Source organism: Phoenix dactylifera, unplaced genomic scaffold (genome assembly GCF_009389715.1).
Source record: "Phoenix dactylifera cultivar Barhee BC4 unplaced genomic scaffold, palm_55x_up_171113_PBpolish2nd_filt_p 001662F, whole genome shotgun sequence".
Lineage (NCBI taxonomy): Eukaryota > Viridiplantae > Streptophyta > Magnoliopsida > Arecales > Arecaceae > Phoenix > Phoenix dactylifera.
In genome coordinates, this window is record NW_024068962.1 from 38,660 (window position 1) to 62,043 (window position 23,384).

The 23,384-nt window shown below is 34.2% G+C and overlaps 1 protein-coding gene across 1 annotated transcript in view; it reads right to left on the reverse strand.

The window, feature by feature from the left end:
* Nucleotides 1-1,100: 1,100 nt before the first annotated feature.
* Nucleotides 1,101-23,384, reverse strand: part of LOC120104009 (serine/threonine-protein phosphatase 4 regulatory subunit 2-like) — a 37,914-nt gene continuing 15,630 nt past the window's right edge. The window contains exons 5-7 of the mRNA XM_039122668.1: nucleotides 15,466-15,518; nucleotides 15,203-15,265; nucleotides 1,101-1,739 (exon numbers count right to left, since the gene is read on the reverse strand). Coding sequence (XP_038978596.1) covers nucleotides 1,422-1,739; nucleotides 15,203-15,265; nucleotides 15,466-15,518 — 434 coding nt within the window. The 3' untranslated portion in view covers nucleotides 1,101-1,421. The remainder of the gene's footprint in view (nucleotides 1,740-15,202; nucleotides 15,266-15,465; nucleotides 15,519-23,384) is intronic.

The window sequence follows — 23,384 nt, forward strand, 5'->3', positions numbered from 1 at the left end:
ATTTCATTATCTATTATGTGCTTGGGAATATGTGGTCCATTTATAATTATGCTCCAAATGTCATAGTCTTGTGCTTGAATGAAAATTCTCATTCTTGCTTTCCAATAGGTATAATTTGTTCCATTGAACAAAGAGAGCCTATTGGTGGATTGGCCTTCAGCTAGAGAAGATCCAAAGGAGGTTGCCATCTAATATTTTACTCTTAACGGTTAGGTCAAATAAAGCTAGAGCACCTACTCTGATACCAGTTGTTAAGATCAAGCGCTACCATTACACCAAAATTCGCAGGTGTTAGTGAAGGCGCAACTATATTTCCTTAAACCGCACCAAAAGACAGCGCCACGAGTCAACTTCGACCAGGCCTCGCCCACCTGGACTCCGATCAAGCCTCGCCCACCTGGACTCCAACCAGGCCTCGCCATGGGCTTAGTGACTCCCCACGCCCTTTTTACGTGGCAGAGTATGTCCCACCTACTAACCAGTGCATCTACGTTGGCAGGCTGCAAGACTAACTCGGCCTTTCTAGCCTCCGCCAACGTTGACTCGGTCCCTCAAGCCTCCGCCAACAGATGTGCATAAATTACAATTATGACTAGATTGAAATCACAAAAGTTTCAAATCTTTCTTCGCTCACAATAACTTTTAAACTTTCTAAAAGCCATTGTCAAAAAACTGAAAATATAAGATCAATACAAGATGGAAAAAATCGAGAAGCAACAAAAAAAAACTCACCTGTTAGCTAGAATAGCTAATATCTACCACCCTTTCTGCGAAGTACTTGTTTTCTTTATGTGCAAAAATGTTAAAATTTGCACATGCAACATATTCAATAAGTTTCATGGTATATCTAATACCTTGCCATGAATATAGAGCCATATAAAACAAGGTTTGCCTCATGGACGAGCTTTTAACAGGTAAAGAGCCATGTATAAAGATAGAGTCAGACTAAGTGATCAACGGAAAGAAAGAAATAAACAACTGTAGTGTGCTTGGTTATTTTCTTTGTTTTTTATTTTTTTTCCTTCTTTTTTTCCCTGAGAACTTGCATGGGAGGAAGCTTAGCACAAATCAGCCAAGTGCAGGATTCTGACCCACGTCACTTGTATTAAACACCCAGTGGCTTTAACAACTGAGCCAGTTGGTATCCTCAAAATGTTCACAGTTTGAAACAATGTCTAGTGCCATTTGAATCATACTATCCTTACAATAAATTGTTCTGTATAGCAAAACTATAATTCAAAACTGGCTGAGCAGTTGCTTAGGTTCTACAGATATATGATATCTTCCCATGTTAGGGGCATGCAAACCAAACAGAGTACTCTTAATATCTTCAACTAAAACAGTGGGAAAAGAATATTTTCATTTCATTCGCCCTCCAGCAAGCTAAATCCAATCCATTTCCCTCATGGCACCTCTGAAATTCAAGGATTTTGCTCTTCACTTGTTGTACAAAGCTCCTGGGAAGGATTGGCATCAGATCTAAGCTCGGAATCACTATCAGATGTTTCAGTAACCTTTTCTTCTTGCATCTCAGTATCAGTGTTTGGGGTATTTTCATCAGCCTCTGCATCAGTCATTTCTTCATCGCCATCACCTGCCACAGTTTCAACTCCATTTGGGACTGGATCAGTTTGACCGCAGGGCACCTCACTTGCCTTATCAGGTTCATCTGGTTTCTGGACCACTTCAGTGGGGTATGGGTCGGTGCACATGGTGAGGGTAGATGTCACCAGCAAATTCTGCATTAGAAAGAAGATGAGTACACTCCAAATTTTTAATTAAAAAAAATGAAGAAAATCACCTATAATGCAACATTAAACTACTCAGATAACAATATCACAAGCATTTTATTCAAATAAAAACAGATAATTTCTCATGCTCAAAGTGATTGAAAAAAATGAGGGTAGACTTTTTACCGTCTCAGGTGAAGGCAAAAAGGGTAAAACAACCAGGCCTTATGTTTCAGAAGGTAAACATGTGACATACTTGTAATATTGACACATCAAACATGCTGAGTATACAAAATTGAATTTCCATTTGCAAGTTTGGAATAGGGAGCGGGAGCGGGAGAGAGAGAGAGAGAGCGCAGTCAGGAGTGGAGGAACAGGAAATTTTATTTCTCCACTCCTGACTGTGAATAACAATGCAGAAAAAGAAAGGTGGAGAAATAAAATTTCCTGTTCCTCCACTCCTGACTGCGCTCTCTCTCTCTCTCCCGCTCCCTAATTCCCTAATCCAATTAGAGCCAAGTTGGCATTGTTCAGTTCATAGCACTAAGCCCAAGGGGAGGCTATTGGTAGTACCTAGACCAGTTTGTACGCAACTATACCAATGTGGGTTCATAGGCCAAGGGATAAGCACCGAGGTAATCCCTTGTTGAGCCAACCACACTAGTATAGGGAACTGGGCATAGGGAACTGGGCATAGCCAGAATGGCTGGCTAATCGCCTAGTAGTGCTATGCATGAAGGTATAATGTTCAGACTTTAGACTCTTTATATTATGTTTTTACATATGATTCATAGACTAAGGATACTACAACATGGTCTGAAAAGCCTGTCTTAGATTATTATTATGCTGTTTAAAACTGAAGTCATTAGGAAGACTGTTTGGTATACCCATCTTATATTCGGTTGAGCTGAAGTCATTGGGAAGACCGTGTTGCCCGTTTGCCCATTGATGCCAGGATGGCGAGTAGGGGTTAGGGTGTTTTGGTCGATTCTGAGATGGACTCATGATGAAAGCTCAATAAGAACAAGATTGAAGGGAAATTGAAAATGGTCGAATCTGAGATGGACTTGATGATTAAGTTTTAAATAGTATAAGAAATAATCAGATTGATAGGTCTAGACTGTTCCCGGGATGGGAATAGTGCTCTGAGTCCTAGAATCATAAGTAAATGATCATAACATGCATGGATTAAAATGCATAACATCATAAGGTCAAGCATAGACACTATCATTTAGCCGATTATGGAAAATACTTCCATAAGCCCAGGTTCCACTAATATTAAAAATTTTAATCATATTTAGAATAGAAAATATGAGTCTTCTACCAGGATGAATATTAAGGAGAATTCCGAATACAGAATTCCAATCTAAAGAAAATAAAGAATTTAGAAGTTGGTACTTCAATAGTTTTAATGCAACTGAGTTAGAATATTATAAAACTCGGTATTATATAGAATTAGAAGCCAAACAGAACATCGAATACTTTGTTCCATGGTTTATTAAATTCCATAAAGAAGAACAAAAAGCAAAATTAACACTAGAATATTTTCCAAAGGAAGAAGAAACAGAAGAAGTAGAAAATAATTCTATAAAGGGTTTTAAATTACAAAACTTTATAACTCTGAAACTATAGAAAGTTTTGGGATTAACCCAGATAAAAGATCAAGAAAAGAAGAATTAATTAAAGCAATTCTGAATAATAACTCAGAATCAGAAAATCTAAGAAATATTAACTTTGATGAATATTCAAACTTCAAAGGAATCAGATCAAGAAAAACTTGAGTCTAGATTAAATTTTGAATCTGAATTAGTCAAAATGGTTTAGAATTTTGAAAATAACTCGGGGAATTCCAATCAACTATCAGAAATAAACGCTGATAGCATATTGGATATGAAGATAAAAGAATTAAATGTACTGAAAATAGTCAAGAAGAAAAGATAGAAAGTCAGGATCAAGTTTTTCAAATAGGAGAAAAACCTGTGTCAATAAATGAATTGAAACAGGAGATTAATCAGTTAAAAACAGAAATAATTCTATTAAAATCAGAACACAAACAAATTCATTCTAAATTGATAGAAAATTCTAAACCAGTAGAAAATAATCTACCTAGTTATATAAATATACTAAACCAAATAAGATATCAAAAATGGAATATAAGAATTAACATTGTTATAAAAGACAATTTAATAGATAGTGGTGCAGATTTAAATTGTAGCCAAGATGGAATAATCCCTACAAATTATTTTGAAAAAGCGGTGCAGGCATTAACTATAGCCGATGGAAATAAATTAGATATCAAATATAAGATATCAGAAGCATATGTTTGCAATATGGAGGTATGCATACAAACCTCATTTATATTAGTAAAAAATTTAAATCAATCTGTTATACTAGGAACACCTTTCCTAAATAAAATTATGCCTATAATAAAAATAAACAATAATAGAATTTATTCCATAAAACAAGGAAAAGAAATAATATTTTCTTTCATAACAAAACCACAAACAAAAGTTATCAATGAAATAATAAATATTCTTATTAAAAAGGAAAGACAATTAAATTTCCTTCAGAACGAAGTCAATATCTTTAGTATTGAAAAGAAATTGCAAGATCCTTATTTAATACAAAAAATTAGGGATCTAAAAAAATTTATTAAAGAAGTATGCAATGAATTACCTAATGCATTTTGGACAAGGAAAAAACATATTGTATCCTTGCCATATGAAGATTCCTTTAATGAAAGGAACATTCCAACAAAAACCCAGACCTACACAAATGAATCAAGAATATCTTAATTTATGCAAAAAAGAAATAGATACACTCCTAAATAGGGGACTAATTAGAAAGTCTCAATTTCCATAGAGTTGTACTGCATTTTATGCGAATAAAAATGCAAAAAAAGAAAGAGTACCTAGATTAGTTATTAATTATAAACCCTTAAATAAGGTGTTAAAATGGATAAGATATCCATTACCCAGTAAGAAAGACTTATTGAATAGGCTGAGTCAAGCACTAATATTTTCAAAATTTGATTTAAAATCAGGATATTGGCAGATTCAAATAGATAAAACTGACATATATAAAACAGCTTTTACAGTACCATTTAGATATTACGAATGGAACGTAATGCCCTTTGGATTAAAAAATGCTCCATCAGAATTTCAAAGTATAATGAATGAAATATTCAATCCATTTTCTCAATTTATTATTACATACGTTGATGATGTATTAGTGTTCTCTGCATCCATAGAACAGCATATCAAACATTTGAAAACTTTCAAAATGATAACCATAAAAAATGGTTAAACAATATCTGCTAAGAAAATAAAGTTATTTCAGACCAAAATAAGATTTTTTAAGTCATTATATAAATCAAGAAAAAATAATTTCTATAGAAAGAAGCATTGAATTTGCATCTAAATTTTCAGATGAGATCTTAGACACAAAGCAGCTTCAGAGATTTTTAGGAAGTCTTAATTATGCATCTGATTATTATAAAGATTTAGCCAAGGATACTGCAATCCTATATAAAAGTTAAATAAAGAATCTGTACCTTGAAGTCAGCAGCATACTGACAAGGTAAGGCAAATTAAGTCAAAGGTAAAAAATTTATCTTGTTTATCTTTACCAAATTCTAATTGGTTTAAGATTGTAAGAACTGATGCATCAGACATTGGTTTTGAAGGAATCTTAAAATAATTAGACCCAAATCTCAATAAAGAGATATTGATAAGATTTGTCTCTGAGAAATGGAATCCTACCCAAAAAAATATTCAACAATAGAAAGTGAAATGTCTTCAATTGTTAAATGCATTTCTAAATTTCAAAGTGATCTGTTAAATCAACAATTTTTGTTGAGGGTAGACAGCAGTGCAGTTAAACAGATTATACAAAAAGATGTTAAGAATTTAGTATCCAAGCAAATATTTGTTGGATGGGAGGCACAATTGTCTGTTTTTGATTTTGAAATAAAATATATTAAGTTTTGAAGAAAATTCTCTTCCTAATTTTCTAACCAGAGAATTTTTGCACCCACCCCTTCCTCCGATGCCGGCTATCGATCTGGAGATGCAGGAAATACAATTTTGAGTGCTGTCAGCTTATATAGATTTCCATCCACAGAGAAGATGCCGGCTATGAGGAACTTACAGTAATCGAGGCAGAAATTCTGCTCAATATGATAGGGGACGCAGTGCCAATGCACTAACCATGAGTTCAGAAAATATTCTCATTTGGGACACAGTGCCAATGCACTTTCCATTAGAATTCCATAATTGGTGAATTTGGCATCCTATCTCAAAAGAGACCAGAAGAAGGATGACCAATCACAGCAAATTGATATCGCAAAAAATTGCTTTGCAGCCAACTTCATCGTCCAGCGCTACGATGAAGGAAGTACTACAGAAAAATCTTCTAGACAGTACTTATTTGGAGAAGAAATCCGAACAAGTAATTATGTACCTAGATCATAATGATGATTTCAATGATCCATGGTTCATACGTCAAAAATATTTTAGCGAAATGGGTTATCCTTCATGTGAAGAAAAAAACAGAATAGTAATAGAGGCAATCTTACTCCATACTAATTCTGTTGAAATCAACCATAATTTCCATAACAATTCAATGAGAGGTGGCATCATCAATTTCAGTAGATATACTATTCATAGGGTAATCAGACCCAATGAATGGGGATTTGACCCAAATCAGAGCAAGCCATTTCAAAGAAACCAGTCTTGGTTTCTGTAGATCAATACAGACGTGCTACAGAAACCTCTTTGAGGCTGGTTTCATAAATGGTGGACCTACTTTGGGCTAGATCTAAATTTTTTGTCCAAAAAAATATTTGAATATTTTGAAGACTGGGTAGATAATCATCCCACCATCAACAAATTGACAGATGATAATATCTCTTCTAAGTTATGTCCCATGATGTTTATTATTAAAAACAGAACTCTATGGATATGAACATGGGTCCTATCTGCAGAACTTGAAGCCAGAAAAAATATTTCCGTGCTTAAAAGAAAGTTTTTATATAAGTGGTGGCTGGGCATGCCCAGAGAAAAATATAATGATATAATCACCACTTTAAAAACTAATTAAATTTCTTATGAGAGCATGAATGAACATGCCATATCTCAGCAATCAGCTGATCTTAATGATAATTATTTTGTTAATCTAAAAAATAAGTTCTCCCGAAAGTATCCTTACTGCACCGAAGAAGAAATCATGGTCAAATGCTTTGACCACATGAAACAGCAATTTTATTGCACATTCGAGGCCAATCCAATTGCAAATGCCTCCATAAAATCTATTGAATCAAGGACTTCGTCTTCATCAACTCTAGAAGACCAGAACAAGTACAGATGTTTAGCAGGAGAATTTCAAGATTCCTATGTAGAAGATACAGTCCTTTCACATAGAGGACAGGACAAAAGCCATCTGGCAAAGGATTCTTGCCAGCAGACCTCGCAAGGAGCGGTCAAATCAAGACTAGAAGATAAAGGTAAAAAGCCTGCCCATTCAGACTGATCAGATTAACATCAACAAACTAAGCCATGTGATCAGCCAAATCACTAGCTGAGTCACCAAACACCATCCAGAAGGAATACACTTTCGGCAGAAGGAATCCACTTTTGGCAAGCTTCATCCAGAAGTAATCAGCTTTCGGCCACACTAGGTACCAATTATGGTCACATCAACTTTAATAAAGTTGCTTTATTCTACATTAACCTTATGCCAGCGCACAACTTCGGACGGAGGAAGACTCCCTCCAGCAAAGGAATCTACTTTTCATAAAGCTACTTTAATAAAGAAGCTTTATGTCGACGTCAGCTTTCTTCAGGCGAAAGAAATCACTCCAGCTAAAGAAAAAAGAATCAGCTTTTTGAAAAGTCACTTTTTGTAAAAGCAATATGCTTTACTTTATAAAAAGCAAATTGCTTTAAGTCTTTTCCTTTTTTTTTAGTCTTGTCATTCGTTTACCTATCAACCATGAGCAGCAGAGCTAACTTTCGGACTCCAAGAATGCTTGGAAGCCAACTTTGTTTTTCTGCTATTTAAGGGGACAACCTCTCCTTTGTTAAGGCAGAAGCTTCAACCTTTGGAGAAATAAAATTTCTTGTTCCTCCACTCCTGATTGCATTCTCTCCCGCTCCCGCTCCTTAATTGGTATCAGAGCCAAGTTGGTTTCTAAGCATTCTTGGAGTCTGAAAATTAGCTCTGTCGCTCATGGCCGACAGGTAAAAGAATGACAAGACTAAAAAAAAAAGAAAAAGACTTAAAGCAATTTGTTTTTTATAAAGTAAAGCATCTTGCTTTTACAAAAATCAACTTTTCAAAAAGTTGATTCCTTTTTCTCTGGCTGGAGTGATTTCTTCCGCCTGAAAAAAAGCTAACATCGACATAAAGCTCCTTTATCAAAGTAGCTTTATGGAAAGTAGATTCCTTTGCTGTGCTGGCATAAGGATGATGTAGACTAAAGCAACTTTATTAAAGTTGATGTGACCATAATTGGTGTGCCTATCGTGAAAGAAAGTTGATTCCTTCTGGATGAAGCTTGCCGAATGTGGATTCCTTCTGCTAAAAAGTGGATTCCTTCTGGATGATATTTGGTGACTCAGCTAGTGATTTGGCTGATCACATGGCTTGGTCTGCTGATATTAATCTGATCAGTCTGAATGAGCAGACTTTGTCTATCCTCTAGTCTTGATTTGACTGCCCTTTACAAAGTCTGCTAGCAAAAATTCTTTGCCAGATGGCTTCTGTCCTGTCCTCTGTGTGAAAGGACTGTGTATCTTCTGCATAGGGAATCTTGAGATTTTCCTACTAAACATCTGTACTTGTTGTGGTCTTCTGAAGTTGATGAAGACGAAGTCCTTGATTCAGTAGATTTCATGGAGGCATTTGCAATTGGATTGGCCTCGAATGTGCAGTAAAATTGCTGCTTCATGTGGTCAAGGCATTTGACCATGATTTCTTCTTCGGTGCAGTGAGGATGCTTCCGGAAGAACTTATTTTTTAGATTAACAAAATAACTATTATTAAGATCAGCTGATTGCTGAGATATGGCATGTTCATTCATGCTCTTATAAGAAATTAAATTAGTTTTTATAGTGATGATTATATCATTATATTTTTCTCTGGGCATGCGCCCAGCCACCACTTATATAAAAACTTTCTTTTAAGCACAGGAAGATTTTTTCTGGCTTCAAGTTCTGCGGATTTGACCCATTTCCATATCCATGGAATTATGTTTTCAATAATAAACATTATGAGACGTAAGTCAAAAGAGATATTATCATCCATCAATTTATTGATGGTGGGATGATTATCCACCCAGTCTTCAATATATTCAAATATTTCTTTGAGCAAAAAACTTAAATCTGGCCCAAAGTAGGTCCACCATTTATGAAACCAGCCTGAAAGAGGCTTCTGTAGCACATCTGTATTAACCTGCAGAAACCAAGACTGTTTTCTCTTGAGATTCTCATAATAAAACATGTTAGTAAAACTTTGGACATAGTCCCAAACTCCCAGTAATTAGCTAGGACTATCTGCCCATTTACATGAAATGGCTTTCTCTAAATTTGGGTCAAGTCCCCATTCACTGGGTCTGATTACCCTATGAATAGTGCATCTGCTGAAATTGATGATGCCACTTCTCATTGAATTATTATGAAAATTATGATTGATTGCAACAGAATTAGTATGGAGTAAGATTGTCTCCATTACTATTCTGTTTTTTCGCCAAAATATTTTTGACATATGAACCATGGATCATTCAAGTCATCATTATAATCTAGGTACATACTTATCTGTTCGGATTTCTTCTCCAAATAAGTACTGTCCAGAAGATTTTTCCGTAGTACTTAATCGTAGGGCTGGACAATGAAATTGGCTGCAAAGCAATTCCTTGCGACAACATCAATTTGCTGTGATCGGTCATCCTTCTTCTGATCCCTTTTGAGATAGGATGCCAAAATCCACCATTTATGGAATTCTAATGGAAAGTGCATTGGCAATGCGTCCCTTGCTCAAATGAGATAGAACATTTTCTGAACTTATGGGAAGTGCATTGGCACTGCATCCCTTGCCATATCGAGCAGAATTTCTGCCTCAATTACTATAACTTCCTCGTAGAGGAATCATCCTTGCAAAAATTCTCTGGTTATAAAATCAAAAAGAAAATTTTCTTCAGACTTGATATATTGTATTCCAAAATCAAAAACAGATAATTGTGCCTGCCATCTAATAAATATTTGCTTAGATACTAAATTCTTAACATCCTTTTGTATAATCTGTTTAACTCCACTGCAATCTATCCTCAACAAAAATTGTTGATTTAATAGATCACTTTGAAATTAAAAAATGCATTTAACAATTGAAGACATTTCCCTTTTTATTGTTGAATATTTTTTTTAGGTAGGATTCCATTTATCAGAAACAAATCTTACCAATATCTCTTTATTGAGATTTGGGTCTAATTGCCTTAAGATTCCTCCAAAACCAATGTCTGATACATCAGTTTCTATAATCTTAAACCAATTAGAATTTGGTAAAGATAAATAAGGTAAATTTTTTACCTTTGACTTAATTTGCCTTATCTTGTCAGTATGCTGCTGACTCCAAAGTGCAGATTCTTTATTTAACCTTTTATACAAGATTGCAGTATCCTTGGCTAAATCTTTATAATAATCAGACACATAATTAAGACTTCCTAAAAATCTCTGAAGCTGCTTTGTCTAAGATCTCATCTGAAAACTTAGATGCAAATTCAATGCTTCTTTCTATGGGAATTATTTTTTCTTGATTTATATAATGACCTAAAAATTTTATTTTGGTCTGAAATAACTTTATTTTCTTAGCAAATATTGCTAAACCATTTTTTATGGTTATCATTTTGAAAGTTTTCAAATGTTTGATATGTTGTTCTATGGATGCAGAGAACACTAATACATCATCAATGTATGTAATAATAAATTAAAAAAATGGATTGAATATTTCATTCATTATGCTTTGAAATTTTGATGGAGCATTTTTTAATCCAAAGGGCATTACGTTCCATTCGTAATGTCCAAATAATACTATAAAAGCTATTTTATATCTGTTAGTTTAAAAATATTAGTGCTTGACTCAGCCTATCCAATAAGTCTTTCTTATTGGGTAATGGATATCTTATATATTTTAACACCTTATTTAAGGGTTTATAATTAATAACTAATCTAGGTACTCTCTTTTTTCTGCATTTTTATTCACATAAAATGCAGTACAACTCCATGAGGATTGAGACTTTCTAATTAGTCCTCTATTTAGGAGTGTATCTATTTCTTTTTTGCATAAATCAAGATATTCTTAATTCATTTGAGTAGGTCTGGCTTTTGTTGGAATGTTCCTTTCATTAAAGGAATCTTCATATGGCAAGGATACAATATGTTTTTTCCTTTTCCAAAATGCATTAGGTAATTTATTACATCTTTTAATGAATTACTTTTCTAGATCCCTAATTTTTTTATTAAATAGGGATCTTGTAATTTCTTTTCAATACTAAAGATATTGACTTCGTTCTGAAGGAAATTTAATCGTCTTTCCTTTTTAATAAGAATATTTCTTATTTCAATGATAACTTTTGTTTGTGGTTTTGTTATGAAAGAAAATATTATTTGTTTTTCTTGTTTTATGAAATAAATTCCATTATTATCTATTTTTATCATAGGCATAATTTTATTTAGGAAAGGTGTTCCTAGTATAACAGATTGATTTAATTTTTTTACTAATATAAATGAGGTCTGTATGCATACCTCCATATTGCAAACATATGCTTCTGATATCTTATATTTGATATCTAATTTATTTCCATCGGCTGCAGTTAATGTTGCACCGTATTTTCAAAATAATTTGTAGGGATTATTCCCTCTTGGATACAATTTAAATCTGCACCATCTATTAGTGCAGTTATGTTTTCTAAAATTAAATTGTCTTTTATAACAATATTAATTCTTATATTCCATTTTTGATATCTTATTTGGTTTAGTATATTTATATAACCAAGTAGATTATTTTCTACTAGTTTAGAATTTTCTGTCAATTTAGAATGAATCTGTTTGTGTTCTGATTTTAACAGAATTATTTTTATTTTTAACTGATATATCTCCTGTTTCAATTCATTTATTGACACAGGTTTTTCTCCTATTTGAGAAACTTGATCCTGACTTTCTATCTTTCTTCTTGACTATTTGTCAGTACATTTAATTCTTTTATCTTCATATCCAATATGCTGTCAGTGTTTATTTCTGATAGTTGATTGGAATTCCCGAGTTATTTTCCAAAATTCTGAATCATTTTGACTAATTAGGATTCAAAATTTAATCTAGACTCAAGTTTTTCTTGATCTGATTCCTTTGAAGTTTGAATATTCATCAAAGTTAATATTTCTTAGATTTTCTGATTCTAAGTTATTATTCAGAATTACTTTAATTAATTCTTCTTTTCTTGATCTATTATCCGGATTAATCCCAAAACTTTCTATAGTTTCAGAGTAAGAGTTTTGTAATTTAAAACCCTTTATAGAATTATTTTCTACTTCTATTTCTTCTTCCTTTGGAAAAGATTCTAGCATTAATTTTGCTTTTTGTTCTTCTTTATGGAATTTAATAAACCAGGGAACAAAGTATTCTATGTTCTGTTTGGCTTCTATTCCATATAATACTGAGTTTTATAATATTCTAACTCAGTTGCATTAAAACTATTGAAGTACCAACTTCTAAATTCTTTATTTTCTTTAGATTGGAATTCTGTATTCAGAATTCTCCGTAATATTCCTCCCTATTCTGAATATGATTAAAATTTTTAATATTAGTGGAACCTGGGCTTATGGAAGTATTCTCCATAATCGGCTAAATGATAGTATCTATGCATGACTTTATAATGTTATGGATTTTAATCCATTCATGTTATGATCATTTACTTATGATTCTAAGACTTAGAACACTATTTCGATCACGGGTACAGTCTAGACCTATCAATCTGATTATTTCTTATACTATTTAAAACTTAATCATCAAGTCCATCTCGGATTCGACCATTTCCAGTTTTCCTTCAATCTTGTTCTTATTGAGCTTTTATCATGAATCCATCTCGAAATCGACCAAAACACCCTAACACCCTACTCACCATCCCGGGATCAACGGGCAAACAGGCAACACGGTCTTCCCAATGACTTCAGCTCAAATGAACATAAGATGGGTATACCAGACAGTCTTCCTAATGACTTCAGACAGGCTTTTCAGACCATGTTGTAGTATTCTTAGTCTATGAATCATATGTAAAAAACATAATATAAAGAGGCTAAAGTCTGAACATTATACCTTCATGCATAGCACTACCAGGTGATTAGCCAGCCATTCTGGCTATGCCCAGTTCCCTACACTAGTGTGGTTGGCTCAACAAGGGATTACCTCAGCGCTTATCCCTTGGCCTATGAACCCAGACTGGTATAGTTGCGTACAAACTGGCCTAGGGTACTACCAGTAGCCTCCCCTTGGGCTCAGCGCTATGAACTGAACAATGCCAACTTGGCTCTGATACCAACTAGGGAGTTGCATTACTCTAGATAAGAAGGTATCCTTATACCATCTAAAATGCGTTAAAGTTGGGCATTTTAGATTCATTAACAAAGATTTAGTTCAATCGATTACTGATATTTTATAACCTAACCAATTCTATGCTATTGCAAGCACAGCGTATATAGTGCATCTTGTTCAGTAGTCTGTACTCTACTGCTTCCTGGTTGGGTTGGTTCAATTTTTATTTTTTGATGATTTAAAATTTCATTTCTTTGTTCATTAGTAAGATAATTTTGCCACCAGCCTCTTAGCTGTCCTGCAAATCCAGTTGTAATGAACTGAGCTATTTGATGGTTTGCATTACCAGTTTGATGACAAACAGTGGCATACATCATCATTCTATGTATGACATCTATTATTTGTTTGTCACTCATCCTATCTATGTTCCATTCATAGATGTGTCTTCTTGAATAGGAATTTTGAATAAAAGGTTCATTTTCTTCAATAAGATCTGCTGTTGTTGGCCTTTTATAATAATATCTTGGTTCATATTGAACTTGGTTTATTTTAATTCCTAATAATTCATTCAATTCTGAACAATTATCAGATTCAAATTGGTTTAATTCTAATTATTACTTGAGTATAATTTTTATTTTTTATCAGAATTAGTTAGGAACAAATTGGCTCCAAAACTAATATGTTCCCTTCGCATGAAGGATAACCCAAAGTGGTCAAACTTATTTTTGACCTATGAATTATGAATCATTCAGATTATTAACTTCATTATGAATCTAAAATGCCCAACCGCATTTTATATGGTATAAGGATACCTTCTTATCTAGAGTAATGCAACTCCCAGGATCCAACTCAGAAGGTTGGAAAAGTAAATTTGTAGAAGGTTCACCATACTTATTTGCAGTAGTAAAAACTAGCCTGTCCAGTTTATTTTAACTGTTCTCCAAATTTGAGTTTATCACTCACAGACGAAAATCTGTTAAATGCTTTAGAGCTTAAGATAGCTATACATGGCTATAATTGTATTCCTAGATCAGAAGTTATAGCTTTGAGTCATAGAATTTACTATAATTATAGAATTATAGCCATAATTACTATATTTAGCACCTAGAATTAAAGAGGTGAATATTATAAAAGCCCATGTGTTCCAAGTGGCAATTAATACAGCACATTTCCTGCACCATGCCAACTCAAGTGACATGAACGTAACTGCTATACCTAGGGTGCTAGTAAATTACAAATGCAATCAAATTTTCATAAGAAGAACACATGAGAAACTCTTATCTTCAAGCCAGTAAGTGTTCTTAAGAAACCAGACAAGAACTCTGCATCAAGAATATTTGAATCATAGTACATTCTATAATTTTATATAGCTGTAGCTCACTAAAATGCTTGCGAGAGAATACAAACGCAAAAACAACTTCTCATTTAACATTATTAGTAGTGCTAAGGAAGTGATTGTCAATAAACTTATATATATATATATATATATAGAGAGAGAGAGAGAGAGAGAATGGAGAGAAGACCCACACAAGGTAAGTTATCTAAGTCAAACACCTGGGGACGCACTGCCCAACACTCAAACTCATAACCACTCCAAAGCAGAGTGGTGACTCCTAGGAAATTGACCAATTGAAGACTATCCATAAACATTAAACTGCTTAATCTATTTCAGCTGGCACAAATTCGAAGAGTTACTGAAAAGTTCAGATTTAAATTAAAATTGATATGCAAAGAAGGGATAATGTATGTCAAAGTTATTATACAAATTAACAAATGTTTAGAAATTACAAGCAGCTAGATGTACCTGTAGAGTCTATAACGTACAAAATAAAAGACTTTTTCCAGAACTATTGTGCATGTATCAACCTGCCAAAAGAGCTTCTGCTAACTAACCTTTTCCAAGGCCAATGCAAGCTTCGAGAGATTTGTATATGTGCCTTTTGGGTTCACAAGAATCTGTTCCAAAAAAAACATTCAATTACGTAGGACCACAAATAACAAATGCTTGAAAAAATTGTTGCTGAGCACTTTGGGAGGATCGATTACTTAGGTATGTGAGTTATTGAGGAGAAAGTTAAAATCAGCTTAAAGAGCATTAAAATAAGAAATGTTGCTTGAAAAGCAGAAAGAATCATGATGGTCAGAAGTCAAATAACCTCACAGAGTCTTTGCAGCGTAAACGGAGGACCTTCCACAAAACATAATAGAGCTGCAAGCAAATGTTAAGAGCAGTGAACTCCCCTGTAGGTAGCTAATATTACAAGGTGAATGTAGATGACTGGAATATCAGAAAAAATACTATGATGCATCAAGATATATCAACAATTGGCAGTCAGCCAACATAGTGATTCATTATAATATTCAAACACAAGTTAAATAAGGGGTTTGATGAGGAAGAGAAGATTGTAAAGTATGCAAACTTCAGTATCTGATGGTATCCAGAAAATCTGTTATCTGCAGTTTTAGCATATATCTTAGATGATATAAAGTCTTATTATATTACTAAGGACATATATTCGAGGGGTATGATAGCCATTCCTATCACTATATCTCCAAGAAGGATAAGTATTCGATATGAGAGATCCTAGGTCTAATGATCTAATGAATTTAGCAGTGATGTGCTAAGGTTACATTTAAGACCTAGGCTAAGAGAATTACAAAGAGAAAGGGGCCCCTTGTTCTAATCAGCCAATACGGCTTTACTACAAGTTGCTCGTAATTGATTATATTCTACATCTCTGAATATAATGTAGAGCACAAAAAGAGATGGATCACATTTTTAATGTTATACCAAATTTCAGAAGCATAACAAAACATTAAATTGGAAATGTAATCCAGGAGGATGGGAGAAGCATGAAAGCATGTCACAAGATGAAGCAGAACAGATGCTATGCAATAACTGTATACAAGCTTTTAACCTCTATCACAAAGTACACAACTTGTTAATAAAATCTAAAATTCAATCTCAAGCCTAAAATAGCTTCCACTAGTCAGTCTGACCTAAGAAGCTTCAAAAGAATAGAGTTGAATAGGTTTCAAAAGTATACCCTTAATGTATGATCAAGCAAATGAAACCATTTACCATCACTTATTCCACAGTAATGACTTTGAGAGTTTAAAATGTGAAGTCCCTTTGACTTCTCCCTTCCAATTACTGATGATGTCGAACCAACTAGAGATGGCCTACAAATGCATAGGTGGACCTAAAAAAGAGATTAGACAAGTGTTCAGGCCAAGAAATCACATCACCATCTTGTTACAGAAAACAGGACAATAAAGGTGACTTTTGGCGGTTGTGAGATTCAAGAAAGCACAAAAAATGTTTAGGCCTTTAGATGAGATACAACAAAGAACCAGTTTCTAAAGAGAACTTGTACTTGGAGGTGGTCCATAGTAGTCGTATAACTGAAATTCGGATCATATTTATATAGAAAACAAGAGCGAAGTAGGGTCTCTTTTCTTTTAGGGCAAAACAAAAGATTGAAGATAACCGAAGAGAGATCAAGAAGTGTGGGGAAAGAGAGAGAGAGAGAAGAAGGGTCATACGTAGCCTAAGGAAATCCTTTCTTCTTTCAAAACAAAAAATGTAAAATGATTTTTTGATCCAATTATAACAAAGCTTCCTATAGACTCTTCATGACATCTACAAATAACCATGGATCTTGAAAACAAGTAATCAATCTCCATATAGTCATCTAGGATCTCTCCTCAAAAAGTGAAATTCAAAATTCACACAATAAAAAAAAGGGGCATCCTAGCACACAAGGCTCCCGCCACTCTGAGGTATGGGGCAGCCTTACCCCCGCATGCAGAGAGGTTGTTTCCGTGTTTCAAACCTATGACACCTAGATTACAATGGAGAAACCCTCCCATTGCGCCAAGGATTGCCCGCTTCCAAATTCACATAATCTTGTAGAAAAATACCTAAAACAGCTAAAGTTTAACTTGTGACAATTTTATTACATCCAAAGCGACAACATCTGATGTAGGACTCTTTCATATCAATCCTACTTAAAACAAGAATATAAAACCTACTTTAAGAAAAATAAATAAATGTCTCGAAATATAATACATAGTGGATAAACTATTTTTTTTATTTGCTATTATTCACTTCCAATATGCAGATCTTGTCCCACATATCTTCTTTATAACATGGCATCCTCATGCCCAACCATTGGATCTTCAAGGTTTGATGACGGACCAACTTCAGATCTTCTCATTCTCACAAAATCAATTAATTTTTCTAGTGTCCTTTTATTTAGGACTATGAAGCATTTGATCACTTGATTGGCGGCATGAATTCATGAAATTACAAAATCAACAAGGAACACAACGTCAAAGTGCTTTGATACAATTACAGCCCTTGATTGACAGTAATCCATGCCTTCAAGAAATAGAAACTACTCAAAAACTACATGTTCATGGCTTTCAATCTTCTCCGAATTCTATAAGTACACGGTGCATCTTCAATTGTAATCCCTTGATGTTAGTGATTGTCACTTCATATGATTTTTGATGAATAAATCTTTAGTTCCAACATTTTTCATGAGAAAATGAGTCTTCACCAAGGATTTAAAAACAGTGGGTAGGTACGGTACGGTCGGTATGGTACCATTCTGACATGAAATCAATCTAATACACAACCGAGAAAGGTACGAGTATTGAGACACCATAAGCATATGGAGTGGGACAAACTAGCTGTCGTGGCTAGTACAGGCAAGTACCAAGGCTAGTTCAACCGGTAACAAGCTTGTTCCGATGAGAAATTTATTTTTAAGAAAAAGTGGCAAACATGCTGGTTTGCCTCTTTATGTCCCATGAGCCACTTGGGGCGGCTTTTTGGTGCAACATGAAGCATGCAAGACAAATCAATCGTTGAACCTAGACTTCAAGGTTAAATATACAAATTGAAGAAGCAAATAGGTTGAAGATTCTCACACTACGAGAAGTTTTTTAATAAATTTTATTAATATGCAAATTCAACCAAAACCTCCATACAATGCATAAGAAGCATACAAAGGATAAAACCCTATTTGGGCATTAAACCCAGCATAATCATACTAGAAATAAACTATCCAACTTAGAAATAAAAGAAAACATGCTAAAATTATTCAAAAATTGAAATATGGAAATGATGCAAAACCAAATGCTGATTATAATGGAAAATCAAAGGAATATTGAGTTGTTGAAGTTCCCGACTATGAATCCTTTGGGTCCTATAAATTGCAGGAAGCATGTCTTTAGGTGGTACAACAACTATGAGTGCCAAAAGCAAGAGCATATAATTGTTTAGCAAAGGGAAAAACTAAGAGACCTCATTCACATTTCCTGTGCATGGTAAAATGAAACTCAAAGGCTTATGGAGAAGAGTTCAGGAGAAAAATGCATCCTCATCGTTAGAAGTTTGATCGCCTCCTTTCACATTCATGTAAGAAAGAAGTTCACTTTTTCTTTCGATTCAATGTAGTGGTTCTTCTAAAAAGTTTCATTTTACAATGGGCAAGCGTTAAGAAAAGGGATGAACCCACTAAAATACAATTGTTCTTCTGGAAAGTTTGTTGGTTGATGCATTGATCAGTGAACAACAGGCTCACTCTTTCTTTTGATTTCATACTTAAATGTTTCCTATGCACCTTTCAATCATTTGTTTGCAATTAGTTGCCCTTAATAGTTTTTTTCTATATGAACTCATTAATACACTAGGTAGTTTGTTCTATATGCACTTAACAGTTTTTGTACTGCCATATCTCCTCATATTTAACATGATGAAAAGCACCTATCTTGAAACCAAACGGAATATAAATCAGATCAAGGGAAAAAAGAAAGAATAACAAAGCAAGAACCTAGATCTGATACCAAATTGATGTAGTACCAATTAGGATGGCCTACAAAGGCATAAGTGGCCATGAAAAGGATTAGACAAGGATTTAGGTCAAGAAATCACCTTGCAGTCCTCTTACATAAAACAAGGCAAAAAAGGTGCTTTGTGGTGATTATAAAATTCAATCATGCAAAGCATAAGGTACTAGTCTGAAAAACAAGTTTCTGAAAAAATTTGTCCATTGGTGGTGATCCCTAGGAGTCCTATAACAGAAATTTGGATAACAGATTTGATATTTATATAGGAAACAAGAGTCAAGTAAGGTTTATAAGAGCAAAACATGAAAAATATTAGTAGAGATCGAAGTAATAGAACAAAAATCAAGAAGAGAGGGTGGGGGGACAGAGAGATAATAAGGACCAAACCTGGCTTAAAAAATAGTCATTTTTCTTTGAAACAAATTGCTTATAGAGAATTTTGATCTAGCCAAAATAGGCCTTCTAAACTCTTCATGACTTCGTCCACAAGCATGCAATGACTCTTGAAAAACCAGTAATCAATCTCTATATGGATGCCCAACATCTTTCATAAGAATGGAAAATAAAATGGCCAAAACTCAAATTTAACAACATTATGACTTATCCATCTCAACCTATACCAAAAAGTAGGAAACCTTCACATCAATTCTAGTTCAAACAGGACTCTAAAACATACTTCAAAAATTACCTAAAAAATGTTTCAGAAATACAATAAATATATGATTAACTAATTTTTAGATCTCCATCAAATAAGAGAATCAAAATCATTAAGGAATTATCCAGATGTAATTTGACTGGGAGCCTAGAAATTTCCAACAAACTGATTGTAAATTTAGAAGGAGAATATAACCCACAAAGGGTTCTGAGTCTAGCCACGGATAGCACTAGGCAGCATCCAACATTCCAATATAAACTCTGAGTTCTGCAAGCATCTCCATCTCATATTTATCTTATGAGAATCCCACTTAATACTTGCAAGAGAAGGTATATCGGTGTTTTAAAATGCGATTACATATGCAGGTTCAATCATGTTGCCTGTGCCGTTACTTTATGCAGTCATACCACATATGGATTGAAAAGGCAGCCTATTCAACATCATGAGGACATATAAGCAACCAGCTTAGGCTTAGCCTTGTGGGGCCAATTGTCGCCCACTCTCATATGGGTCCGTGTATATGAAGATTTAAGCTAATGGGTGAGTGGAATGTGGGTTTTGGGCAGGCTGGATGTGGATACTGAAAAGCTAATATTTAATTTTGTCATAAATATCACTATTATGTATTCACTAGGAAGCACTACTTGTTAGTTCTTATTATTGCAAATTTTGCTACAAAAGATTACTATCATTATTATTACTGAAAGTCTGAAACATATGTGCAGCCACATATGCAGCAGCATACCCCATTCGTTCTTTGGGGTCCCTTGACCATTTGCATACCAGCCACATTTTCAAACACCAAGTGAATGGTATCCTTCATCCTTGCTTTCCAGATCAGAAAAGGAAAGAAGAAAACAAGTATGCTCTCCCTTGTTTTTCACTTTTCCACATTCTATTGAAGCCCAAATTAACAAAAGGGAGAGAGTAGAAAATGATCCAGTCTTCCCATGGGTTTAGATAATTGCCATCTTTAAATAGAAAGACACCGTACTGGCAAAATATTTATTCTTTTAGGGAAGAGAAACAAGAGAATGCACAACTTCAATATTAGAAGTATACTTATCAAGTTATATTAAAACTAGAAAAACTCTATTCATAAACAAAATAAAGATAATTGATCACAACAATCCTCACTCCTCACAAGTCGGCCCACGCCAAAATTCTATTGTACATATATAGTTCCAGATTGGAGACTGATAAGAATTGGTGCCATGAGAGAATCACAGGGCTCAATGTGCTGATTCTAACTTTATTAGGTTTTAGTGCTGTTTGACCTACATTTCATTTCACTTGTTATCCTGTCTGTTTTGAGCAAAACTTTTCCTGTAGTTTTTTTTTATCTTTCCCTTCAAGGTTCCAGTACTTTTATTGCCTTTGTACAACTTGCTAAGCAAGCTTCCTCGCTGGTAATTTCACCAACTGATTTTGAATTCAGAAATCTCACAATTGCAAGAAGAAGATGAAAAGGACTCAAAATGCATAGCTTCATATGCCAAATGACTACAAGAAGGAGCGAAGAACTTAATCATGAGGAATAATAACAGATTTAAGACAACAATAATAAACAATCATCAAAAGTTGCATGGTTCCATTTAGTAGGCAATTCATTAAGCACGACTATTAAAGAAAAAGCTTATGAATGAAGAATAATGGCAAATTAAAGTTAAAGAAACAAAAAAAACCAAAAACAGTATACTCATAGTAAATCAGACACACAGGTCCACAAGGATGATCATATTTTCAAGATATTATTTGGAGGGTTGATATCATCTTAAAGTGGGTCTTTTAATCATTCCAAATTATTAAGCAAATCCATGCATATAAAAAACAAAACTTTAAAAGGTAGGCAAACATCAAACAAACAAGAAACTACATCCTTGCAATTTAGACTACTATCATGAATCTAAAAGAGTAAGACATTTAAATTTTCCAGCAAACGATTTTGATATGCCTTATTCAAGCATATTTGTCAAATTGAATGTTCCTCAAAAGAAATTCAAAGACAAGTACATTGATGAACTTGCTGTGGTTGCAAGCTCCCCCATCTTTCATCCCCTTTTCCCCTCTTTTCCTCCCTCACCACTTTTCTATGGTCTTCTTCCCTTCTAAAAGGCACTCACCTTAAAACTGTTTATTATCCATAGTATTTCTTAGTCAGGTGTTGCACACTGAATTAGGCATGGTAGAGGGGACTAAGCAGTAAAGCTTCTTCCAAAGTGATCGTATCGCATTTAAAGACCAAACCACTATACAAAATGGAAGGAGAGCATGGCTGTATATGATGAAACCACTCACGTTTTTCAAGCCACCTATGCCCCTTCAACCATTTCTCTTTCTTCCCCTCATGATAGCAACACTTACTCTTCATTACACATTAGAGCCACAAGTATTAATGGGCTGATGAATTAACATGGATAATAATCATCTTAGATGTGTTGGGATATGAATATAGATTGGGTAGTATGGCTGTTTGCTAGTGTTTGAGAAAATTATCAGGAAAATGCATGTTTACATGGTTTCTATATTCCTTGATGCTTACTTATTGGTTGATCAAATGCTTCTATTTCTATTTTGCATGGAAGTCAACTGACCTGTACTTATTGCATGATGAAATTCCACATGAATTTTTGTCATATATTATTTTGAACTATTTGATTAGGCTGATTAGCATTGATCAAATGTACTGACTTGCAATGCATGAATGCAATCAATGCTATGTAGGATGATAAAGTAACTTGATATACATAGAACTTCCATCTTATCTTTTGTTTAAGACTTAACATTTGGCATTATACAAGTTTAGATCTCTAGGTTAGGTATAACAGCCATAATTTAGATTTGTATAAGGTCTGCAAAACTAGTATCAGGAACCATACTGGCATGCTACAGGTTTGGCATGGTACGATAGGTACAGTATCATAGCATCCCGTACCAAGGCAGGCTCTCAACGCATTTTTCTCATGCCTAATCACAGTACCGCTAGAAACTAGGCAATACTGGATGGTTTCATTTGGATTGGACTGGAGTGGTTCAGCTCATATACCAAACCAAAACCTAGTAACAATATTGGTACCTTACTGGTATGATATGGTACAGTTGATAAAATACGGTACGACAGACCTTGGCTTTGTAGGTTAGGTAGCACAATATGATTTGTAACTTGAAGTTCAACTTAGATTGAACAATATTTTCTTGATAACATAGGTGGTAGAAGTATGTGCCAACACCTTTTAGTACTCTCCATACATATTTAACTGCAACTTAGGCTTCTCAACCAAGAGTTCAATACATTGGGATGGATCCAGATAATCCTTGATATGACCATTCCCAAATGGATCTAAAATGTTTTTCATCAAACGAACTCAATCTAGCCATGCTAGCCAATAGCCTATGAATTATGTATGCATAAAAATTATAGCCTAAAAGAAAACCATGTCGAATTTGGGTCATGCTTGTCTTGGTCAGCACATAGCCTGATTGAGGCTTACAAGAGAAAGACGAGAAAAACTAGCAAAGAGCATATTTTCCTCCCTTTATCAATTCAATCTTTCCTTTGTC